At 36.5% G+C, this 17,607-nt stretch overlaps 1 protein-coding gene across 1 annotated transcript; it reads right to left on the bottom strand.

Annotated features, from left to right (window-relative positions):
• Nucleotides 1-1,587: 1,587 nt before the first annotated feature.
• Nucleotides 1,588-16,758, bottom strand: TSPAN1 (tetraspanin 1). Its single transcript, XM_026665793.2, has 8 exons — nucleotides 16,639-16,758; nucleotides 14,658-14,722; nucleotides 8,053-8,259; nucleotides 6,252-6,326; nucleotides 4,599-4,697; nucleotides 4,019-4,174; nucleotides 3,644-3,727; nucleotides 1,588-2,447 (listed from the first exon to the last, which is right to left on the bottom strand). Exons 2-8 carry the CDS (start codon nucleotides 14,712-14,714, stop codon nucleotides 2,394-2,396), a joined length of 732 nt encoding a protein of 243 aa, XP_026521578.1. The 5' UTR covers nucleotides 14,715-14,722; nucleotides 16,639-16,758; the 3' UTR covers nucleotides 1,588-2,393.
• Nucleotides 16,759-17,607: the final 849 nt, after the last annotated feature.

Genomic DNA, 17,607 nt, shown 5'->3' with positions numbered 1-17,607 from the left:
AAAAACAGGCCTTCCAGAAGTCCAGAAATGGGCCTGTTTCCAGCTTCCGGAGAGGCTCCAGAGCCTGGGGGAGGCCATTTTCGCCCTCCCAGAAGCCTGAGGGAAGCCTCTGGACCCTTGGGAAGGTGAAAAACGGTCCTCCCGGAAGTACTGGAAGTCCGGAAACAGGCCTGTTTTCAGCTTCCAGAGCCTGGGGGAAGCCTCTGGAGCCTTGGGAAGGCAAAAAATGGCCCTCCTGGAAGTTCCGGTAGGCCACACGCATCATGGCCATGCCCACCCAGCAACTGAGCAGTGAACCGGTTGCTGGGATTTTTGAATCCCACCCCTGGTACACACTCACATACACAAATACATATATACAATTAAGCAGAATACCTAACATATTCTCACCTCTTCTTGTTTATGAGAAAGGCAGTCTAACAGAGAGAATGGAATTCATACATATTGCCTTTGACCAGGGAGTAGTTCATATGCCCCAGCAGCTTAATGTTACATTCCTCTTTATGAACCCAGTGCAGTAAAAAATTATCCAGTGCGGTGAACCCAGTGCAGTAAAAAATTGGCAACATCTTTTGCATGACAAAACGACTTTCTCAGTGATTTTGTTTTTCCACCAAATGAAAAGCTCTATGAAATGAGAGGGAAGAAAGTAGCTGACAGAAGCCTGCTCAGCTGGACTGTTCCCTTCATTCACACCAATACATCATTGCCATGATCTACCTTATAGAAAGGATGCTAAATGTTTGGGCTTTTTGATTCCTAATATAAATTACTGTATATTTATTTACTATTGTTTCATCATGATGTAAACTCTTGAAATGTTCCATAATAATTATAACTCATGAAGAAATTATTTTTTCTTGGGGAAAAGGCATTTTGGTTTATTGTAGAGAACATTGCGTTGTATGGCTTTTTGGCTATTGTCTGAAATGATGGTACTCTGCAGAATTTGTTTGGTTCCATATAAATGAGGCTGTAGAAGATAATTCCCGCAGCTGTGCTACAATTACCATCTTGGGGACCAGCAGTGATTCTACTTTTCAGATATGCTTGTATCCTCGTAAAGGAAATATGTTGACAATTACTCCCTGATGCTTCTTGAATGTTAATACAATATATAGGCAAGGAAGAGATCTATGTTAAAAACTGTATAATGAAAGAGCTCACATTAACTTCTATTAATTACTTTTTAAATTTAATTAGAATATAATGTGGGCTTTTTTATTAATCAGATTTATACTGAAACTCTCATTTTACTATTACTCAGTCTTAAAATTAATACAATTTCAAAAATAAAATAAAATAAAAATTGCCATTTATTTTTTTTGCCAAAAATAAAATCAGTTCTAAGTCTGTGGCATCCTCAAATGATTATTATTCTCTCAAAAAAGGGGAAAAAGAGCTAGCTATTTACACTACAGAGCTAGCTATTTACACTTGGCTTTTATCCATCAGCTGGAATATTCATAAGTATCAGGAGTGACAGAAATAATCTAAAGGGAATAAGTCAAATGCCCACACACAGTTATATCTAGTCTTGCCTATTTCTATTGGGTCTCTTTGCTGCAAGATAACCAGTGCCATAAGTTGTAATTAAAAAGTAGATTTTATTACAATAGTCCAATCCAGGCGCAAATAATATGATTTGACAGTTACATTATTATAAATTAAACTGTATTCACACAGAATAAAAAAATAGAGGACTACATCATGTACAATAAAATTAGTTACAAAGGGAACTCCTTTCATATACAGCCAGCTCAATCAGACACCCTTTCGGTCCTTAGCAAGTTGCATACAACCAATACTGTGGGGGATAGAAAGGCAAAAGAAAGAAAGTCATTTCCTTTCCTGTCAATTTTTACAGCCATGTTTTTCTCCAACAGTGGACCACATGTGCTCATCTATTTTTTATGTCAAGAACAAAAACAATGTTGATTTCCCATTAGTAATACACAGGAATTTCAATTAATCAATCCCAAACTTTTCAAACAAATTATTCCATTCTGGATCATTTATTCTTAGAGAGGTTGTCGACAACCCAGGGTGACCAATATCAAAGCTAGCAAAAAACTTCACACTGCATAGATTGGATATATAAAGGCCATTTTTAGAAGGCCTAAACATTTCCAGGTTTACTTTTGCTGCCCCCACCCCCGGCATTTCTGGCTTTCAATACAAAGGGCCTTTATGTTAATAGTGTTTTCTTATCACATTGCTTTTCACATCTTTATGTACATGCTAAAGATTCCATCTAGGTAGAGTCAACTGGTTAATCATACATTCAGGCTTCAGGCCCATGAAATGTTTAATTGGTGTAGATACAGGTTAAGAAAGTGTTGTGTCATAGGCTTGGCTTGTGGGAAGGTAATCTTTTCCGTTGCCTATTCCGGTCATTTTTCATCCATTTTGCAATAAAGGTACATCGCCACTACCATTGCTGCAATCTGAGAAATAGGGAAATGAGATAAAAAGTGAGTTTATACTTGAAGAAATAGGTAATACTTTAAATAAAATCTAGCTCAATTATGAAAGAAAAAATAAATCACCAAAACACCACCCTGAATCATACACGAAGGAGTCTCCTTACCTATTAGCTACTTTCTAGGCTGTACAAGATTTGGTTATTTTTGGTTGAATACGATTTGCAAAACAGCCAACTATGGCTTAACTCTATGTTTGAAATATGTCATCCCAGTTTACAATGTTAAAAAGCATCAAAATTTAGCATTATACACGAATGAAGTCAGTGGTGGAATTCAAAATATTTTACTACTGATTCTTTGGGTATGTGCTTCGCGCGCATGTGTTGCATTCTAAAATGAGCAATTTTAAGCATGAAAAGTTTTAAGCATGAAAAGAACATATTTAAAGATACTACTCTTTACTAGTAGTAGTAGTTCTTTTAGACCCTTTCTTAGGTAGTAAACAATGAGGACTGAAAGAGCCACTGCATGCAAGATTAGAAGCCTATCTTGTATCTGTGCATACAAGCATCAGCAGGGAAGACACAACATGTGCTCAAATCCCTGTCTCTTTTTATACATCCTGCTTACGGCTGCAATCTTGACTTTTTTGACACCATGTGAGGATACCCATGGATGCATGCTATCACAAGGTGCAAATTATGAGAAGGTTTCATTAAAGAAGAAGCTATCTCTTTAAGGCACATCAATGATGGAATAGGAATAGGAATAGGAATAGGAATAGGAATAGGAATGAAATGGAAGAGAAGAGAAGAGAAGAGAAGAGAAGAGAAGAGAAGAGAAGAGAAGAGAAGAGAAGAGAAGAGAAGAGACAGAGTTGGAAGGGACCTTGGAGGTCTTCTAGTCCAACCCCTGCTTAGGCAGGAATTCCTATTCTATTTCAGGTTATCCAATCTCTTCTTAAAAACTTCCAGTGTTGGAGCATTTACAACTTTGGAGGCAAGTTGTTCCAGTGATTACCATAATTGTTCTGTCAGGAATTTTTTTCCTTAGTTCTAGGTTGCTTCTCTCCTTGATTAGTTTCCATCCATTCCGTCTTGTCCTGCCTTCAGGTGCTTTTAATAGCACATGGAGCTTGACTCCCTCTTCTTTGTGGTAGCCCCTGAGATAGGTTAATGCTAACCTAGATGGGTTCTTGCAAAGTTCAATCAACATACCTCTAAGACCCCAATTCCAGCTGCAACTCCACCCACTACAGCTGCATTCTTACGAATTTCAGACAGCATCTGAGGGAAGCAGCCCTGGAATTAAAACAAACAAAAAAAAAATCAGTTAAATTTAAAAAGAACTAGTTCTGTCTAGAAATTCCAAACCCCCTTTGCCTGGAAACAGTTCAAAGGTACCATTGCATTTGGCTGGTAATTCACCACAGTTCTTTGTAGAAGAGTGAAGTCCTGAACTTATTTTAGATCCACATTTTTTGAAACACTGAGTCAAAAATGCCAAGTATAGAATCTGGGTGCTAAATCACTGAGGGTCACTCCACTCAAAGCCTTGGCCCACTTTGCTCCAGAATAGACATGTTTCCATACCTTCACTTCAAAGCTTGCAGCTACAGTTTCATTGCAAGAAATGTCAGAGAGAGACGAGATAGAAGAGTTGCAGCATTGCCCTGGATACGACTTTGTTTCCTTGTAGAAATAGGAGTCACTAAAGTCTGTGTAATTTGACAAACCACAGCACTTCAGCTAAGGAAAAAAAAAACATGTATTAAAATTAGAGTTCACATTCACCCACAGGGGATTGCATTAGAAGACCTTCAAAGACCCTTCCAATTCTATTATTCTGTTATTTATGTATTTATTTATTCTATTTCAACATACAATCCTCAATAAAAACTCCTTACCCACTAAGAATCCCACTGTAACTATATTTTCTTTTATATTAATGCTTGTCTGTTTATAAGCAAACATTAGAAGCATTAAGATGACCCTCAATAAACTATGATACATTTATGATTAAGTTTCTGAGAGGAAGACTTCCAACTTTGAGGTAAAACTAACTGGCAGCTGTAAAGAAAGCAACATCATTTCTACTTAGGTGTAAGGGAGATTTCTACATTTTCTCATAAAAAATCTTGCATATAATATGGAGATTGGAATACCAACTTACTTGAGTCATTGTAATATTCCATGCTTCAGTAAGTGGGTTAGATTTCCCATAGTCATCTTTTAGTACTTTTGCCACTGTTGCTTGCAATATAGTCTCTGCCTGAAAAGAAGAAAAGAATTATACAAAACATATGAGAACATATAATAAGCTTTCCTTATAAAGATGCAAGGCCATTCTTTCATCTCAGCATCTGTGGAATTATTAAGATTCTGCTTCACCTTCTGTAGGTCCTTTATGTAAGAATAGATGGCCTTCGTGGGTTGCTAAACATATTTGGAATCGGGGAAATATCATTGGCACTGACACATAATGTCTTCCATAATGGGTACTCATGTAGTGAGATAACTCCCCACCAAGCTTTTTGAGGCATTCTAGCATCTTTGCTTATCTTGGGCATCAATAGACACAAAATATGCAGCCATTCACCAATTTGATTTTCTAAAAATATTTATTGAGTCTATGTGGGAACCAGCCAGAGGTGGTAATATGGGTTGTTGTTTTTTTTAAAAAAATAATGTTAAAGGTCGAGACATTGCAATATACCTGCCTCATTTATTCCATTTCAGTGAAAAAAAATATTTCAAAAATAAAGCCGGAGCCTGGCAGGTCAAGGAAATTAACCATGGATGCACTGGGGCTAATGGACATCAGGTGGCCTAGCCCTTTCCTTCCAATAAAACCCCAAATTCAGAGACACCTGAAAACATCTATTTTCTCTGCACAATTGTTATTCAGTGATGAGGTGATTCCATTCATCTCTATGTCACTTTTTTTAATCAGTTCAATCTCCTCTTAACATCACAGAAGAATGCAGCGGGCACTGAAGAAACAAGACTACTCATAACCCCTTAGGCATCACAGATGACAGTGCTTGGAGTTCCAAAGATGTAATTCTACAGCAAAGAATTCAATTCTGTGTTACAACTCGTTTTGTTACTGCCCGTATCATGGTGATTGCCAAAAAAGGGCAATAAAGCAAGACACCTTTAATTTTTAAAAAGAAGGTAAAGACCAAACCACAAATAAGTGTCTACCTGGTTTTTCAAAAATCAATGCTTTGTCAAATGGGGAATAGCTATTCTTCTCTACACAGATAGGCTATGTGGAACATTTCTCAAGAATTGCTATTTGGATACATCATGCCGAATATCCTTTTCAATGCAGAGGAGACACTTGTTCAAGTTATGCAGCACAATCTTGTTTGTGCCCTGCTGAGTTCCATAAACTTTCTGCCTCACCATCCCCATATGCCTACACACAAAGCTCGGATCAGGAACCAAGCTGAGAAAACATGGCTCAGAGAAAGTGAGATGTCCTTCTTTTCTCATGTTATGGACATCAGCGTAGGCTACTTTCCATTTTATTCCTGAGGAAACAAGCCAGTGCATTTATGTCTCATTGTGTCTTGCGTGCAGAGTAAATATATGGTATAAGAAAAATAAAGATTTGGGAAATAATAATAGCACTCTTGCTAAGTTGTATGCATTTCTCCCTAACAAGGACAGACTATTATTACACAAAAACTAAGAATAAGGTACCTTAACCTCATTGGTAATCTAACATTTAGAGTACGCTAAGTGGAATATCAGTATTTACTTGAGATCCTGAAATTCTCCCCACAAACTAACATATCTTCTATTCCATGATACTTACGAGTGATGTGTAGACCAAAGCTACTACTGCACCAGCAACTTCAATTATGAAGATGATCAGGATAATGCTGAAGAACTAGGAAGAGGTAATAAGTAATAAGTTAAAGTAATAAGTTTGCTTATTCTACGAAGTATTAATACAAAAATGAAGCATTGGATGCCCTTGGCTAAGTGTGTTCCATATCTGGAAAAATAGCTGCTTAGTCTCAGTCTGAAAGACTGTTAAAAGCAAATTTTAAAGAGAATTAGCCCATTTCATATGGGATTTCTCATATAAAACTCAAGCTCCCTCTTCATATTCTTTTACTTTCACTGCATCTTCTTATTTGGATTCTTAGATTTTTCAGAAGGGTTTTTTATTAGCCTAAATTGTTATTTTAGCGGCAGTGTAGAAGGTCATTGATATTTTCATGAGTTTAGTGACATAATTTTGATTTTGATTATCCTTCATATTAAGAAAATTCCTTAGAGCTCATTCTGAACTAAGCTGCTAAGATATTTTTGGTCTTGTTTGCTAAACAAAGGAGAAGGGAGGTGGAAATCTTCATATAACTTCAAAGCTTTTCTTTCTGTGAAAGTCTCAGACTCTCAGTTCTCATTCCTGAATTATTGGCCATCAAACCAAGGTCATATTTTGTAGTCTCCTGACCATGCCTGGGCCTTGAAGTCACAGTGTCGGGTTTTGATTAAAAAAAAACCTTGGAGTTGTTTGTTGGGAGCTTCTGCACAAAACTGGTGTTGTTATTAAAGAGTTCCTGATAATCTGTAAACAATCTGGATATTATCTTTCTTGCTATACATGTTTTTTGTGTTATGCTTTTAAATCTGTTTGCTTGAGCAAATAATCAGGCTTAAAATCCCTTTATTTACTTGGGTGTTCATTGTCTCTGAGTCCAAAACAACCAATTGCCTGGGCAACCAATTGCTGCCCTGACCCTTGGCAAAACAGTTATGATTTAGCATGTTGTTTGAACAAGACCTTATTTCCTTGTTAAGTTATCTAACAGGGAAATAAAAATCAGCATTTACCAGCAATAGCTGGAATATGCACTTAAAAAAATAACTTAGTTTTATGACCCAAACAAGGGGAAAATACTGTATAATCACAAATAAGGAAACACTGTATTCAAAAACTTGAATATAAACTGGAACTCTTTCTATTGGGAATTAACATAGAGAGGTACAATGAAGAAATTACATATTATGTGATTACAGCTGTGAGATTAGTCTATGCTCAAAAATGGAAACTTAAGGAAATTCCAGGTGAAGCAGAGATAATTAAAAAGATATGGACATGCACAGAAATGGATAAACTAACATTGGAATTAAAAAATAAAGATGAATCTGAATATTATAAAGTATGGAAAAGTTTTACCACTGGCTAGGAAAAAGGAAGGACTTTGGAAGGAAGGATTGGAAAAAGGAAGGAAGGATTGTAAGATAATAGACTAGGAGTATAAAGAACTGTTGATATAGATGTATACTATGTAAATATGTATTGTTTGTCATCCAAAATAACTATGTATGACAATTAGGTGTGTCAGGATGATTACACCATGTTCACTGTTTTTAAATGTTTTTCTTTTTGTTTAATAAAAAATTTTCTTTAAAAAAATTGAAAAAAAGATAGAAATTCTATCCCTAGTATATCTGGATTAATCACTTTGGATCTTTTCCTTTAAAAAAATGACCTCAATGAATAACTTTCAATAATGCCTTCATCGTGCTAGGTTTCATTACATACTTTAGTATCAATCAACACTTTTATGCAGCAAACAATGAAAATGCTTTGCAGAATTTACCATGATCAGAAGGCATTTGCTCTCTTTCTGAGCTCCACAGCATCCTAGGAAACCCAGCAGGAACAGAGCAGCTCCAATGGCAATGAGGAGGTAACCAACATGCACAAATTGGAGGACACTGGCGGATATTGTACCAAATATATCGAGGAAGGATTTACTGTCAACAGTAACCCAGATCCCGATGCCCATCAGTGTTGCTCCACCAAGCTAGACAAAAAACAACAACACAAGAAATATATGCTCAAGTGTAGATAGTGGAGGTGTACATGCACATCCAGAGGTGGTATTCAGCAGGTTCTGACTAGTTCTGGAGAACCGGTAGCGGAAATTTTGAGTAGTTCGGAATACCACCTCTGACTGGTCCCGCCCGCATCTATTCTCTGCCTCCCAAATCCCAGCTGATTGGCTGGGTCTTCTTTTGTTGCTCTGCACAGGAAAACCAACTGAAAAGCAGGTTAGTGGGGTCGGGACTCAGGAGGGAATGGGGATTTTACAGTAACCTTCCCCCAGGAGTGGGGAGAGAATGGAGACTTTAGAGTATCCTTCCCCTGCCACCCCCACCAAGCCACCCCCACCAAGCCAATGCACGCCCACCAAGCCACAGAACCGGTAGTAAAAAAAATTGAATATCATCACTGTACAGATCCATACATGCAAAATTGTTATCTTTTAGCTATGCACTTGTAACACACGTGCTTCACCATATTGAAAAGACTTCAGACAAGTACTTGGAGGCTTCAGTTTTCCCACATCCACAACTCTGCAGTCAAACATGCTTCTCAAGTTCTTGCTAGTCATTGCATATAACTAGTAGAGTGATTTCACCAAGAATAATTATTATTCACCAGAAACAACTGTTTCTAATTAGGAATTTCTCATTTCTCATCAAAAGGTGATGTGAGATTTGATGGCAAGCCAAAATATCATCTTAAATATCACCTTAGTCATAAGACTATGCATTTTATTTATTTATTTTTATTAAATTTATATGGTTGCTCATTTCCCCAGGAGCAACTCTCAGTGGCAAACAACAATCAATATAAAAGTACAAAACTATTATTATTATTTTTTTAAAAAAAGATCAATAAAAATCAAAAGATAGAAATCGTAGGATAGAAACACAGTAAATATATCAACTCCAATAGTGGAGCGATCTTAGAGTACAGGTAGTCCTTGACTTATAACAGTTCATTTAGTGCAGCAGTCGCCAATTGGTGGGCCGTGGCCCACTAGTGAGTTGCGAGAAAATTTGGTGGCCCGCAGAGTAATCACACCCCCAGAGCACCCCCACAAAGCAATTAATCCAGGCTGCACAGAAACACAAGGCTGCACCACCCACATGGTCCACGGGAACCCTCCCCTCCCACTCACTCCTTACCTGGCAAACTTGCCTGCTAAATTGCTATTTTTCCTTCTTTTTTTTCCCTGACCATCAGCTGTTCTGCTGTGCCAGGAGATTTAGATTAGCTACAAAGCAGGAAATGGTTGGATTTCTTGCTTTCTAGCTAGTCTTTAGATCTTCGGCTCTGCTTTTAAGCACAACCGAACCTTCCTTAGGACTGAAGGTTCTATTATTCAGTGCAGACTCATGGCAAGCAAATTTTATGTGACAGACTGAGGTAGCCGATGGCAGATAGATCGATCACTGAATGAATCTGTGATTCTGTGAGCAACTCAATCTGCCTGCCTGCTTTGCCTGATTTTGGGTAAAAGTTGCTCTTTTTTATTAAAAAAATCAATATTTATATAAATATTTATAATATTTACATACAAGCCATGCCCAACCAGTCACATGACCACCAAGCCACATCTACAAATTAGGCCACGCCCACAGGTTACTGGTCCCTGGGATTTAAAATTATGAGTTTGGTCGTCCCTGAGGTCCAAAAGGTTGGCAACCCCTTGATTTAGTGATCGTTTGAATTTACAACAGTACTGAAAAAAAATCACTTATAATCATTGTCCATACTTAAAATTGTTGCAGCATCCCCATGGTCACATGATCAAAATTCAGACACTTGGCAACTGACTCGTATTTATGATGATTGCACTGTCCCAGGGTCACGCGATCCTCTTTTGCGACCTTCTGACAAGAAAAGTCAGTGGGGAAGCCAGATCCACTTAACAATGGGTTACTAAGTTAACAACTGCAGCAATTCACATAACAACTATGACAAGAAAGGTCATAAAATGGGGCAAAATTCACTTAAGAATTGTCTCATTTAGCAACAGAAATTTTGAGCTCAATTGTGGTCATATGTCAAGAACTACCTATATTACTAGTTCCCTGGGATCCCCAAACATAGCAACATAACTAGGTCTCGAGGAACTTCTGGAATGTTAACAGAGATTGAGCTAAACTGGATTCAGGACTGAAGAATGTTCTATAAGGCAGGCACCATAGCAGAGATGTCCCACCTCTCAGGACCCATCAAATATTTTTAGCAACTGATCTTGTAGTCTAGTTCCCACATACATAGTTGAGCTAGAATTGTGTCTAACTATAATCATAGCCCTACAGCTTGACAAATACATTCTAGAGTCTAGACTACATTTTGACATAATCCTTACGGAAAGTACATTTATCCCTTAAAAGGTTTTGCAATATTTCTTGGGCAGCTTTTTTGACTTGTTAAAGCATTACATTTATGTCCTTTAGTGTAAACATTAAATGAGCTTTTAAAAGGTTTTAAAAGTCAAAAGGTAAAATTCAATAAATTTGAAAATAAGCTTAATATTTAAGTTAGGTTTAAATACTTCCTACTCTAGAATCCTGATTTATTTCCATTTCCTACAAACTGAAGATACTTTCCTATTTGTGATTCTATCAAAAATAATTGACTCAAACAAATATGTTTTAACACTGCTAACATATTTAATGCATGACTAAATATCATCAGTCCTGTATGATTACTTTAAATGTATTTCTATTTAAGGAAGTTATATAGATTTAACCATTGTACAGAAGATGATGTTTCAGCAAGTATAATGCCAAATCTTACTCTTCTGCATTGTCCTAAAATACCTAGAAGCCTCATTTTCTCTGACCCTGATCAATCTCGTTCACCCCCAGATAATTTTATAGTCCTCCATATTGAACAAGGCTGTCCTGAGCTCTTAAATATATGCAGTACAATGCAGTGAGACATGTACAGATCTATAACATTGGAGAAACAAAACAATCCCTTCACAATTGCATGGCACAACTGAGGAGAACAATCCCATCAGGACAAGGTTCAGCTGTCCATCTGTATTTGGAACACAAAGTCATACTTTTGAAGCAGTGAAGTCCACATTTTGGACAGAAAGGACCACTGGTTTGAAAGAGGGGTCAAAGAGACCATCTACACTGAAATTGATCCGCCCCTCTCTCAACAGAGGAGGAGGGATACAACACCACCTATCCTCTGTTTACAACACAGTCCTTTCCTGCATTTCCAAGGAAGTTCCACACCTATTTAAGAGGTCTGTAAGGGGCATGCATAAAAGTGCCCCATCGTGCCTACCGTCCCTGTCCTATTGTCCCCATTTATTCGTACCTATTTTCCTGTATTCTTACTCATGTTTATATTTATATCTATTACCTTGTAAGCGATTGACAAATCAAATAAATAAAATATTTGCACTATTTGGATGACCCTGAGGGCACACATAAATCTCCAAGTGGCCTCAATGACTTTCAAAGAGACTGCTAACAACTAGATGACTGCAAGGAATATAAATCCTTCTATTCTCCACCAATCAGTCACAACTGAAGAAGTTTATTGGATGAGAAGCAAAACATCTTCAAGAAAAAAACAAAGCACGCCCAGTTGTCCTTTGGACAAACACCTTTGGGACTATGATTCTATTGTACTAGCACAGGAAGAATTGTTTCAAATTTCCCAGCCTTTCAAGGAGGTGTTATCAGAAGCAACCAAGTATTTCAACTGTATAAATATTTCTCTTTAAGTGAACAATGCCTGTAACATAATTCACAAACATTCCTAAAGAGGTCAAAGCAATTGTCCTTGAACACAGGTGCAGGTTTTATTTACTTTCAAACAAAAGGACAAGCCACAATCTATATCTGAAATATTGGTGCCAGGCTGAATACATGGGGTCTGTGGGATGAGAAGTCACTTCCTTTTGGGAAAAAACACATCATAATTCCCAGATTTGTAGAACAGATTCAGAAAATCTGAACCCAAGTTGCTTAAAAAAAAGTTTCTGCCAGATTCATTTGACCTCTCAGAATTATTATTCAATAAACAGCTTATACACTAATTGCTGAAAGGGTTGTAAACGCAGCTTCTTTGGGAAAGAAGTGAACATTGCCCTATAATACTAATTCAGAAATCCAGGATTTTAGGACAGTTGATCAGGCACTATTACATCTTCCTAAAAACAAGAGGCAAAACAAGAAGTATCCACTATTGTTCTACATTAGTATTTTTAAAGTATCATTTTTGTTTCTCTAGGACTTGTCACCTTCATTCTTTTAAAAGCCCTATTTCAAGGAACTGACCTTTATTAAAAAGTAGGCAAATAATGCCAGTGATCCTAATTTTTCTAAGGAGAATTGCAAGACAACCCTGCATTGTAGATTAATGTTGTGTATTTTGTAGGCTGCTTTTTGTCTAATGAACATACATAAGGTGAACGTAAAGATGACTGTAGTTCCATATTTTTTTTCATAAATCTCTGTTAGGGGACTGCATGACAGTCTGGGAGGGGATGAAATAAAGTGGTAAAGCTACTCTTTCGTTCTGATATCTTTTTTCTCACTTTTCAATATGTTTTCTTCTTATTTTTTTCTGTCCCTGACACTATTCTCTTCTGCTTCCCAAAAAAAGGGGGTAGATCACTGAACAGCAAAGATCTAATTTAAATGTTTCAGAACATATTAAATTAGAATTAGGCTGTAGGCCCACAGATTACCCAGATAAAAACAGGGAAAAGGAACACAGGGATAGGGAATTACTGGGGATGGGCACAAAATGAATGCCACATTTTGAATAATGTCACAGAACAAGAGAATTTTAATCCTTCAAGGAATCATTTTTTTAATTACTACTAAAAAAAAAAATCAGTGGTACCCTTTGAGACTCAATATTTCACCATCTGAGGCAAGACTGCCCTCCCTTCAAAATACCCTGTAAATAACCAAGAAAAACTTTCAATGTATCACATTTCATCCATACCTGGGATACAGTTTCTTCCAAAGAATGTCACTTGTGACTCCTGGCCTCTGAAAGGTAGCACACCCTTGTTACGGTTCTTAACAATTTTGTGACCTCATTGTATATATCTGGGTCACCTCACAGAGTTTATTTCAAATACAGACACAGGATTTAACAAGAGCTGTATGAGCAACTGCTCTTTCTTCATTCAAGTTTTGAAACTAGGTGTATGCTAAAGGTATCAGTTCAAGTTGACATTCAAGACTTCCTTGAGAACATTAGCCAGGTATGGAGAATGACGGCTGAACCGCTTTTTGAAATAACATTTATAGAACAAGTATGACATCAAAGCCACATCCACAGAAACCATAAAACTGACTCAGTTTGTCCGAGAAATAGGAACAGATTTTAATGACTACCTTCGTCTTGAGCCACAGTTGTACTCAAGTTATCCTTTGTAAATTTGAGGCTTGGCCTTTCTTTGCAGAAAAGCATATTTCTTTAGAAGGACTGCCTGTAATACAGCCTTAAAAAATTGCACAGCAACCCTTCTAATTGTTCTACCAGTATTGCAGCCCCAGAAAACAGCTAAAAACACAGAAAAAAATATCTACAAGCCAACCATATTATTAAATGACTGTTTCATGTTATTTTGAAATAGTTTAATCTGTGGGCTGACATAACTACAACTAATATTTGCGGGCAAACTTCAGCTTCACTGAATATATGATGCAAGTCACTAGAAGCCATAACATGTAGCCATGAAGAGGCCAACGGATCATCTAATATAGCTTCTAAAACTGTTTAACATGAATTTATGGGACAAGCAGACAAAACAATAGTAGAATCATGACTAAGGGAGAGGAAGTTTGGACACCGATCCTTCCATACATGTATGTGTTCTTTCCCAAGTACTGTCACCAACTTGCCCCCAAGAAAGATGCTATTTGCTAACCAGGGATTATATTTATGTTGTAGTTGTGACCATTTCTTACCACATATCTCATTGTACGCAATGATTATTCACATGCTACATTTTTGATAAGCTCATTTGTTTCTATTAAATCATTCATAGTTGACTGGTAGAACCAAGTTGGCAAAGGTTACTACAGCATGTGATCACCAGAGATTAATTGAAAGATAAAGACACAACTTGCCATAAACATGCTAATAATGTACTGTAAACCGATACCTGCCTGATGTGGTTTTAAAGAGAAGAAAAAACTAATGGTCTAATCTGTCCTTCATTAGAATTCTAAATATGTTTACTGAGACTTGCTTTGACTTTGGGTTTCAGCTTGACATATGTCTTGTTTCATATCTATTAAACATACAGACATGGAGCTAAAAGGAGGTGAAAAAGGTTCTCTCATCCACTCATTCTTTTACAAGAATGCAAAGCACCTCACTGCTTATTTACAGAAAAAAGAGGTAAGTACTCACAAATATGGCCAGGTTAAACAAAATCATCATGACCTTCAGGAATGTAAAGCAGCTCATTTTGATAGCTGTAAAATAAAATAAAAACAAATAATGAAGAATTTAACAAACAGCTGGTCAAGAAACTTTTGCAGAACTAATAAAATATAATAATGGACTATGTAGAATTTTAGAAAATAATGAATATATAAAGATGTATTTTTTTTTCTTTTTCTATTATATCTATAAAATGTTTTTAGGATAGTTTTGGGAGGATTATATGAATTGTTATAAAATAAACTAAGTAAATTATAGTTATCTCGCAAAATATGAATGAATAAAATTATTGTCAAATGATTGATTAATAATGATGCTAGAGTATTCAATTTTCGATTGATAATATGAGCTATTATGCAATGTAACTGTAATTGAAGACTATGAAATGAATGCACAAAAAAATTTGTAAACCAACCGACACACTGCTTGTATACTTATGGAAGAAAGTTTTGATGTTTTGATGTTTTGTTTGTTTATGTTTGTCTTTAAAAACCAATAAAATTTACAAAAAAAAAAACCAAGAAACTTTTGGAGAACTAAATCCAACTGATATTTAAAAATTTGGACACAATTTATGTTCTGGTAATTTACAAAAACTTAGTGTGACATTCAAAGGGGTTTCTTCGAGGGTAAAAGCCTATTCTGAATTTTATTATTATATGGATATTATTGGGCAATATTTGGGTAAGAGAGTTATGTATTAATCTAAATGCAGGGCCTAAAAGACCAATGTCCCATTAATTCACATCACTTCCAGCTGGAGCCACATTGACCAAAATTATGGAAGTAAAGCTGCAGTTTATGGAACTCTGGTTTAGATTAAAATCTTTTAGGCAGTCTTAAGACCAATATCTATTCTGTAGAGCACTAGAAAGATATGATAAAGTAAAAGGAAATAATAAGAAAAACCCAACAGGCTTTATCCACTTGTCTTTTTTTCTTCACCTGATGGCTTTCATAGCAGAAGCCAGTTGATGCCATTGTCCCAGGTCAGCACTGGCCGTATCAGAATTGAAAAGAGCTCAACTCCCACTTCTTGCCATAATCCAGATTAAAATATCCCCCCAAAAATTCTTGTCTAGCCTCCTCATGACCTTCAGTATTTGGTTCAACACTGAATTGTTCTTATTGTTAAGACTTTTCCCTTCAACATTTAATTGGAATCACTTTTCTAAAACCTAAACCTAGGATTTGAAAGAACGGGTTTTGCTTTTTTCTAGTATTATTGCATCATCTGTATCTTCTCAGTTGAAGGCTAAATTTTCCTAATTCTACCAATCTCTGTTTTTAGGATTTAATTTCTAGTCTCCTGATAATGCTTGTTGCCCTTCCTAGAACCTGTTCCAGTTTGTTTGACTGGTGCAATACTGGATCTGGCCAGTACAGAAATAAAACAGAACTATTCAAATCAAATCAAACAGTTTTTTTCCTATGATCTAGAAACTATAAAGTCTAAAACAATATTTGACTTTTTACATCAGCAGCAACAACACATCAATTATCATGTCAATCTTTTTTCACAAGTTAAATTGCTGAATCTCCAGTTGCATTAATGGAAATGACAAAGTAATCTGGACCAATAAGTCTAAAAGAGCTATGTTCCCCTACATCCTCACCTTTAGTAGCCTTGATGTTACTACAAAAGAAATTATTCCAGAGCTGATTTTTAAACCTTTAGAATTGTTTGATATAGTAATATTGCAATAACAAAGCTAAAGACATAAATTATATACCATATCAGAGTAAATAGCACAGATAGAAGGCAGTTAAAAATAACAGACAAGTCCTTTTGTTTTAAAGAAACAAACATTAAATAATCCTCACTTCCTTTTACTAAGGTCAAATTAAAATCTGAGGCTAATTCTTATGCACACCAACCTTCTTTTTCAAATATGGAAGAATCCTTACAAACAAAGATCCTTTGTTCATAAATACACAAGGAACTTACCTTTAAGGGCACCAACTAAGTCCAAAATCAACCTGAACAAGTCTCACTATCTTTACACTTGACAAAGCAGTCAACTCTTAAGTAACATGAAGAAATTGTTTCAGCCTATTAGACTAGTCACCTTTTCAAGCCAATCAAATCTCTGTAAGAGTTAAGGCCACACCTCAGCAACTTATTTCTTAAAAAAAAAAAAACTCACAGGACTACTAAACCATGTTCCTTTATTCTTTACTGCTCCCTTGTGGTTATAGGTGAATGGGTTTTTTGTTTTTTGTTTAGATTTACAGCTGGTTTGAATAATTTTGTCTGTGTATAATACAAGAGTGTGCATGAAGGAGTTGGAAGTAGCTGTGTCTGTGTACCTGCAGAAGAAATTAAAACTGATGCTACAACGTTGCTTGGCTTCCAGTGGTGGAGATAATAAGGAGAGACTCAGACAGTACTGTAGGATGGGATGGTTTTGTGCAATCAAGTTGGCCACTTAAGGCTGCCATCTCACTTCCAACACTGCTGCTTCCAATCCCCAAACCTCCAAGAGATCAAAAAAAAAAAAAAACATTGAGTCCAACTTAATGTATATGCCTTTCCCTTCATGTGACAACCAATTGCAAAGTAAATAAGTGCTTGGCAAACAAAAGTTCTTACAAATTTTGGGTGGGAGGAACGTCAATGCATTACCCTTGTCAGAATGCAAGGTACGGCAGCCATTTTGGTGGCTTCCTCTGTCTTTCTCCTAGAATCACAACTCAAATAGCCTGGAATTTTCTTGGCAGCTAAGATCTTTGTATGGATTACATCATGGCTGCTGGTGGCCAGAAGGAGATGATCTGTACCCATCAAGGATGATTATTTAATGGTGTTTTGGAGTGTGAGCTAGATGAGGTTAGATCTGCCTTTTGCCTTCAGATGAGGAATGGGGAGAGGAGGAGATTCTCCCTGCTGGATCTGAGGTAACACAGTTTGGTTGAG

The sequence above is a fragment of the Notechis scutatus genome, chromosome 3 (genome assembly GCF_049901735.1).
Source record: "Notechis scutatus isolate UNSWTSFEM ecotype Mainland chromosome 3, rNotScu1.2, whole genome shotgun sequence".
In the NCBI taxonomy this organism is placed as follows: domain Eukaryota; kingdom Metazoa; phylum Chordata; class Lepidosauria; order Squamata; family Elapidae; genus Notechis; species Notechis scutatus.
Note: the sequence above shows the minus strand (reverse complement) of the source record. Positions and strands in the feature narration are given on the sequence as shown.